This window comes from Macadamia integrifolia, chromosome 10 (genome assembly GCF_013358625.1).
Source record: "Macadamia integrifolia cultivar HAES 741 chromosome 10, SCU_Mint_v3, whole genome shotgun sequence".
In the NCBI taxonomy this organism is placed as follows: Eukaryota; Viridiplantae; Streptophyta; class Magnoliopsida; order Proteales; family Proteaceae; genus Macadamia; species Macadamia integrifolia.
Genome location: NC_056566.1, coordinates 17,293,264 through 17,301,725, shown reverse-complemented (window position 1 = coordinate 17,301,725; position 8,462 = coordinate 17,293,264). Strand labels below are relative to the sequence as shown.

The following is an 8,462-nucleotide window of genomic DNA, read 5'->3' as shown; positions in this document are numbered from 1 at the left end:
GGTCTTAAGAAGAGTGTCAAATGATATGACTCAGCCCATCTATATTGCTAACATATTTTGATACAGGATTTCTAAGAGTTCGTGGTTCGAAGATCTTTTGAAAGCTCAACAACCAAAGATAAGTGTGCTCTCTCAATATTCTGCTACACAATTTTTCTACAGTATTACATCTTTATAGAGATAATAGGCTACTGAAAAAAGGGAATGGAGTAAAATTAACTTGGTCTTGTAACCTCAGAGTCACAATATTTTTGGATAATAACCACCTATTGAATCAATATTTTAAGAAATGAGAATGGTCAAGAAGTTTGTGTTCTCTACAATCACTTGTTTAGTTTTGCATTAGCTGATGGTCTTCATAAGGTAAAGAGAAAGGTGATTATCAATCTTTAAGCTAATTTAAGATCACCACCCTTATGAGATAACACGATGCAGTTATTATTCTCATATTTCTTCAGATTTCAGTTTTTATTTATTTCTATGCAAATTAATGAGTAGAAAAATTCTAATACCCTTCTTCAATGCCCTTTAAATGCAAAACTTCAACTACTTTTTATTTTAGAACCACATAAACTATTTAGTCTTGACACTAGTGGCTGTGCCCATATTCAGTACTTCACTTTTAAGTTTAAGAACTTAAACTAGAAATATAGAATTCACTCATGCTGAATCTTTAACATCGTTATACGTTTATAGTGTGCATCTTTCATTCTATGAGGTAAAATTTTCTTCAAGGGTGAGTTTTGTACAGTATTTTAACCTTGGCTATGCATTGACAATTTTGGTTTGATTATATTTTATTGATCTTATTTGAAAGGGATAGGTTAATTTTGAAAAATAGGAACTTATTTAAGAACAAAGTCCATCTACTTGAGAACCTAATCAATGTGTTAAATTAACTTCATCATAAAGGGGTAGGCTTGATCTCGACATATCTAGACTACTAGATATGTTTTAGCTTTTCTTTTGGGGTAGTGGGTGGATTATGATGAGGCAATTTAGATAATTCTATCCATTGCTTTTCTCTATTTTGAATTCACGAGTCTCAGTTTGAATTGGAGCTTGCCTGATTGTGTTCCTTTGTAATATCCTTATTTGATGAATCTGGTGTAGCCTTGTACCAATTATATAAGATCAGTTGCAAAAATATTTTTTCTTCATTTCACTCTATCTGGAATCATATAACATGCTGAAATGTCTTCTTTTATACTTACCAAATCTCAGTGGAGTGGCTCAACTCAGCATCCAATATAACTACTGGAGTTGAGACCTTTGACTAAGCTGAGTAGGCTTCTTTTGTTTATTTCTTTTTCTTTTTTCTTTTTCGAAAAGGATGGATCTTGTACTTTTTTCTACAATGTTAACATAGATTGTGATGTACATTCTTGAGGCCATACTACATGATTGCTCAGACATATCATTCTTTCAACATTGATGAAGGTTTCTTATTTAGCTGAGGATCAAGATTTCTCTCCATGAATTCTTTTTCACATTATGCGATGCTCTTTTCTTCTTTGTTAGCATAGGAGGTAACCAATTAATTCTAGTGATGGATTGAATTGAATTTTTAGCTTAAGCTCTGTTTTTTTGTTAACCATCAAATGTACACAGCAAACTAGGAAGAAAAAGTTCATTTTCTAACTTTCTTATATTTTCAATATGCTTATTGATATGATTTGTGCCGAAACTAAGAGTTACTACTGGACAACTCCTGCTAAATGCAACTAACATTATTTGCTTTGTCATCTTCTCCTTTTTTTTTTCCCTCCAGCGGGGGTGGGGAAAGGCAAAAGGTGTGGTTATTTTCTTTACTACCATAACATTTTTTTTAATGTAGAATTTTTAATTATAATACAAGTATTTAGGTTCAGAAAATACATAGTTTCACTTTGTCTGTCATAAAACTGTAAAGCAACATCATAACTATGGTTGTTGTTTGCATACACAGGGAGGTTTTATGGGTCTATTCAACATCTATTCAGCTCAGCATGAGTGATGTCACAAGCTAAAACTTCACATGATTGGGTTAGAGTTTGCAATCTTCATTTTTCTCTCCCCCCCCCCCCTCTCTCCCATCTTTTGTGGCATTTGGAATTTTGCCTTAGATCAGGGAGGAACGACTAGATGAGGGCCTAGTCTCCGCATTATGGAAAAATGGATTTGTAACTTTATCTGGACTGGAGAAGCCACAACCATCAGGGCAATAACAGTCAAATGAGACTTTTTGTGCAAACCAAAGAAGGAAGGTGGGTTGGGCGTTTGAAGGCTAAGGGAAATCAACATGGCCCTGTTAGCAAAGCTGGGGTGGTTTATAAAAAATGATAAATCTTTGTTTGAGAATTTCCTTGGAGGAAAATTGGTTACTAAGAAGGGGCGTTTAAAAAAATGCTATTTTGTCATCAATTCTTCCTGAACTTCGTAAAGTATGGGATTTTGTTGGTGAATCAGAACACTAGATCATTGGAGATGGTAGCTCCATTAATTTTTGGTATGACCAATGGTTGAAGAATGGAAAATTTTCTGATATGCTGGGTCCAAAGTTTTTATCTAGTCTTGATCTATCAACTTCCATAGAAGATTTTATTGAAAATGGGAATTGGTCTCTCCCTGAGGTATCAAGCCATGCTCTAAAGGAGGTATGTGTGTGTATAAAGAGTGTTACTCTTCCGACAACAGATGATCTAGATAAAAGGGTATGGTCCCTTTCTGAATCAGGGAGGTTTATAGTGAAATCGGCATAGAAGGTATCAGGGTTGCTCGCCCTCTTCAAGGATAGGCGTCCCAGGTATGGTAAAAAAAATTGCATCCTCAATTTGCTATGTTTGGCTATAGATTGTGTCATAAGTGGCTCCCCACAGATGATCAAGTTCGCCGCAGAGGAGTGCCAATTGCCTCAAGATGCGATTTATGCCAAGAAAGTCAAGATTTGCGAACTCATCTATTTCTTGGCTGTAATTTCAGTAGTAATGTGTGGAAAGAGATCATGTACCATTTCCAGGTTCAATGGAGGAGTTTCCCTATAATAGAGGAGTTTTTTTCATTGTGGAAGAGGAAATCTAATATTGTTCAGCTACGCACTACTTGGTCAGATTTATTAATCATCATTCCTTTTAATCTTTGGAGAGATAGGAACTTGTGAAGGCATGATAATGGAAGCTGCACTGCCAAAATTGTTGTCAAAAGAATATTTGATGATCTAGTAGACTTTTCAACTCTGGCTTCCATCCCGGTAAATGGAGTTCAAGATTTGATTTTATCCAAGTAGTTACATCTCATAATAGTTCCAAAGAAGGCAAAAAAAAAATTAGTGAAGTATTCTAGAAACTGCCTAGGGTAGGATTCATCAAATTAAATATTGATGGCTGCTCTTTGGGAAACCCAGGACGATCAGGTGCAGGGGGTGTCTTCCACGACCATATTGGAAATCATATCCTAAGTTTCTCAGGTGTTGTAGGAGTAACAACAAATTTTGTTGCAGAGTTGGAAAATTTTTTTATGGGATAGAAGGTTGCAAAAGCTCGGAATTGAGTGAACTTATGGGTGGAGTGTGATTCACAAGCGGTTGTAACATGTATCAAAAATAGCACCATTCCATGGTTTTTCCAACAACTTTGGCGGAGTTACAAGGGTTACCTAGACACCACTACATGGTCAGTAACTCATTGTTTCAGGGAAGCAAATAATTTAGTTGACAAGCTAGCAAAACAGGTTGCTTTGGTGCAAACTACTTCGACATGGAACTCTGCCCCCACTTTCACAGTGGATGATATAACATGGGATGCACAAATGAGGGAGATACAGGTCTTCAAATCAAAGCTGATTTTAGATTGATTTATTGTTCTGCTAATGGAAATCCCGAAGCTGGAATAGTTTTTAAACTCTAAAGTCAGAAATGTAGTTTTTTTTCTTTTTTTCTAGTCTGAACTTCTTCTCCGCTGTTGGCAATGCCAAAGGTGAATTAGGGGTTCTATGGCTTACAATCCTTCATTGTAAATTCATTCTTTCTCCTATATTAATACAATGCTGAATCTTAGCAGAAAAAAAAAAAGAGGGCCTAGTCTCGGCACATGAATTCTATGTTGTTACCCATCCAAATTGGCTCTTTCCTTTTCCATGTGCACAATTTGAGCTACTATGTTGTTAGCTTTCTGCACAAAATAAGACTTCCATCCCATCTTATAAAATTTAAACTCAAATCTTAACTCTCTATCTTGTTTACCTCCGTATGCAGCCAGTTGCCATAGTTTAACACCCCTCTTTGTCCCAGAGGATATAATATTGTGATAGACAATGTTCTAGTAGATCATTGATGCATGGTTCATTCCAGGACATGTTGGAGGTAAGTTATATTGAGCTTAATGGTTATCCCTGCTCTTCTAAATGCCCGGTCGTAGCTCTTCTCTAACTTGATTTATTTGATCCTTTATGGAATTGGAAACACCACTCTACAAGATGTATACTAGCCTTTTTTTTTTTTTTTGGGTGTACTTGTAGATAATCAAGCAATTTAGAGTAGAGTCGGATTTTCTATTTTTCGGTCTGCCAATTTGGAGTTAGTGTTCTATTGTATTTCAGAACCAAGGAGAGAGCAAGAGACTCTTGCATAATGTGTTATTTCTGCTGAAACTATGAATTTTTTTTTTTGGGGGGTGGGTGTGGGGGGGAAGTACTCATGATTCATCTGTCATATGGCATGGGATTAAAATTTTGTTTTCTTATGGACTGGATGAAAATTTTAGTTCTTGAGCATATGACAGATATGTATATACTTATATGTGTAATTGGAGTTTGCATGTAACTTTTTTGATTGAAGTAAATAAAAAGACACTTGTCTTAAACTAAAAAATACAGTTAGAATGTTCCTGTTGAAGCAGCAAAGCCATAGGAAATCTGAAGATAATCACACAGCTTTGCTTATCCAAATAAATTTGGGAGGGCGGGGGGCACTCGCTTCAAGTCTGTTGGATGCCCATTGATGCAAAGCCTTAGAACACATGTTATGCCCCATTTTCCTAACAACTGGAGAAGAAGACACTCAACCGTCAGAGACGGCGCTGGTTTCCACCGGAGACACCATTAGAACAAAACAAGAAGGACCAAAGACTCGTATGAGTGAGCTTAGTGATAGATGAGCAATTTTTGAAAACCACAATCCATAAAAGAGAATTAAGGAGAAAATAAAACAGATAAAAAAGACTTGAAAATACCAAACTTACGTTCTTTATTGATAGATTACATCAAAAGGCCTTTATTAGAGGAAGGAAAGGAAGGAAACCCCTTCTCATCTCTCTATTCTGTCTCTCTCTACACACGCCTTATTACGTAGGAGTTACACTCTCTAATAGTAAAACAACCTCCTTAGTTAGAGGATCTCCTGCCAGGAGGCAGAAGCAGGGTGTGTTGCTGCCTTCCGTACTTGATGTTCTGGGCTTCCTGGAGTCCGATCCCATAAGACTCTGCAATTACTTGGGCGGGCATTCCCCTAAACACCGAAGTGGACCCTGCCACTGGGTTACTTATGGGCAAGGCTGATGTCCTGAAAGCTACCCACTCCACTCCTTCACTCCCAGCCCTAAAGGTCGCAGCGAAGTACTGTGGTACGGTGAATATGTCGCCTTCGTTGACCCTGTCGTCTAACAACCTCTGTCCGTTGTTCCCAACGACCTGCACTTGCGCTTCCCCTCGCGTTATGTAAAAGATGCTGTGCGCGTTCATCAACCAGTGCGGCGCGTGAATGGCATTCTGCAACAAAACCAACAAACTCGTTCAGTCACCATTCTATAACTCACTGAGTCATCCCTGTTTTTTTAATTTTTAAAATAATTACCGGGAGGAGGTCGCCCTTCTCAGCGCTCAAGTCCAAGTAAGAGAGGATGGGGAGCTTAAGCATGTTGACGATGTTAAGGCGTCCAGCGTCTCTGGAGTAGACATCAGCTTCTCTGGGATTGTCCAGGTAATGATGGATCCTTGCGGTGCATATGGTTTCTTCAAGTCCGTTTGTTCTCCTGCTTCCTTCTCGCCTCTTAATGTATCTACGCTCGCCTGTTCCCCTGCTTCCTTCTCGCCTCTTAATGTATCTTTCTCTTTCTCTTTCTCTTTCTCTTTCTCTCTCTCTTTCTCTTTCATCGGCTTCTTCATAGTCTTCATCAGGGCGGATTACGCTCATATCTTCTCTCACCTTAACGATGTAACCCCTACCGTCCTCCTTCCGCATGTTTCTCACTGTCTCCACATCAACGTTCAATGCATCTGCCATCAAGTTCTCATCGAAGGGGCTCAATATGTTTTGGTAGGTGTCACTCTCCCCACTTCCTTGTTGAGGCCCTTTCTGTGAGCCTCTCTGTGATTCATAGCTTTGGCCCCTCTGTGATTCTTGGTTTTGGCTCCCGGCTAGGTAGTACGACTGCAACACGTATTCCATCAAGTATACCATTAGCATGAACTACATATATATATATATATATATAGAGAGAGAGAGAGAGAGAGAGAGAGAGAGAGAGAGTATTTTGGTAATGGTTACCCTTAATTTCTGGTCGAGCTGGTTGGCTTGGGTGTTAAGGTCGTTGACGGAGACAGCGACGAGGTCTTCCTTCCCGTCGTTAAGGCACCAGTGGGCTACACCGGCTGGAAGTACAACGAGGTCTCCTCCGCGTACGCGATGTATCTTTTGGTGCTGGTCTTCCCCGCTCCTCAATTCTTCTTGTTCTCCTCCACTACCCTCTGAGCCCCCGTAAGATTGTTCACCTCCTCTCCTTGATGAGCCCCCGTAAGACTGTTCATCGCCTCTCCTTGATGATCCCCTGTAAGACTGTTCATCGCCTCTCCTTGATGAGCCCCCATAAGACTGTTCATCTCTTGATGACTGGTATGTCTCTGGGCAGCCTGGGAAGGTTACTCCAAGCAACCCTCGACCTGTGCCATCACATTCATGAATTTGAATTAGGTCGGTATTCTTTTGACTCAGAAAACAAACACACGTTGGAATTTCACGCGGAACTAATTATTTCCCGTCAGATGTTAGTAGTTCTATTTAAATTTGGGCACCCTCTCGTTAACGGCTAACTTTTAATAAGAATGAAATCTACCTAGGTCCCATAAACAACAAACATACCTCGTTCAATGTAGACGAGACGTGGCGATGGAGAGTAATTGGGCAAAGAGAGGGAGTTAGGTTGGATGATATTTCTCATGGCTGCAACTCCAGTGCATTGGAACTGGTCCTCGTTCTCATCCCAGAACTCGGTCACGCCACCCTCCGACTGAATGCGTTGTCTAGGTTGACTCACTGAGATCTGTTGGAGACGGCACTGGCGAGCTTCCCTCAGTCGACTGTGGCTCTGTCTCCCTTCGGAACCGATGGCCTCAGGTTTGTTGGTCACGAGTTCGATGGTGCCCTCAGCCTTGTTGGTGGCCAAACCGTGGTTGGCCACGAGAAGTAAAGAGAGGAAGCTAAGTAGAATAAGATGTTTGTTAGCCATGGCTGAGTGAGCTCACGGCTAGCAGTACTAAAGCACTAACAGACTAAGAGGAGAGCAATGCAGACTGACTAAAGTTGGGTACTAAAGATGGTTGATAAGATACTGGGCTGGGCTGGGCTGGGCTGTGCCCATTTTATAGGCAGGAAAGGTTTGGATTTTTGTGATGGGAAGTGGAATCCGAGTGCGCTTTATCACCTTGGGTGGATCGTTTCTGCATGAAAGGGGTCTGTGCCACCTACTAATGGTGACAAGAGCTACGCAGATTCGTGTTGAAGGTGGCATTACAGGGAAAAAATTTGGCTGCTACCCGGGTTGCAGCCAAGTGGCTACAACCCCTGCTGGTAGCCAAGTAGCTGCAATCCCCGGCTGGTAGTCAAATAAATGAAATAATTCACTTCCCCTTAGGGTTCATAAATACCCTAGGTTATAGTGTTTTTCAAAATATCTTTTTAGATTCTATTTCTTTGGCTGCCACAGGCATTGCAGCTACTTGGCTGCAACCCATGCAGCAGCTGAATTTCGTCCGACATCACAAACGTGGTGAGCGACTAACATGGTTAAAGGAATCGGATCGGATCTAACTAAATCGCTTTGTATCGACCTTGATTCCCAATCTTAGCCGATATGTGGATCGATGAGGAGAATTGGTAAAAAGGTTTTGAAAAAATGGTTATTAATAGAAGCAGGGGTATTTCTATCCAATACAAATTGATCTGGATCAGGATCAGATTGGTATTAACCTTGACAGATAGAACCAGCCAGCCACCTTTCCACTGTAGATGAAGTCTGGTGTTAACCTGATCGGGATTCCGGTTCGACCTCTAGACCAGTTTATGGTGGGAGTTGATAGTAATTAGGGATTAATTACATAAATCATCGTGACAAAAGAATTTAGAGGACATTCCAAGTGTGTGTTTGCTATATAATTTTAGAATGCATTTTTAACTATTTTTATCATCTTAGAAAACGAAATCAACAGTATGC

At 40.0% G+C, this 8,462-nt stretch overlaps 1 protein-coding gene across 1 annotated transcript; it reads right to left on the bottom strand.

Annotated features, from left to right (window-relative positions):
- Positions 1–5,094: 5,094 nt before the first annotated feature.
- LOC122092257 (11S globulin seed storage protein 2-like) lies at positions 5,095–6,852 on the bottom strand. The gene is made up of 5 exons (XM_042662588.1): positions 6,774–6,852; positions 6,521–6,720; positions 6,100–6,403; positions 5,828–6,003; positions 5,095–5,742 (listed from the first exon to the last, which is right to left on the bottom strand). The coding sequence occupies exons 1-5, from the start codon at positions 6,850–6,852 to the stop codon at positions 5,359–5,361; spliced, it is 1,143 nt and encodes a 380-aa protein (XP_042518522.1). The 3' UTR covers positions 5,095–5,358.
- Positions 6,853–8,462: the final 1,610 nt, after the last annotated feature.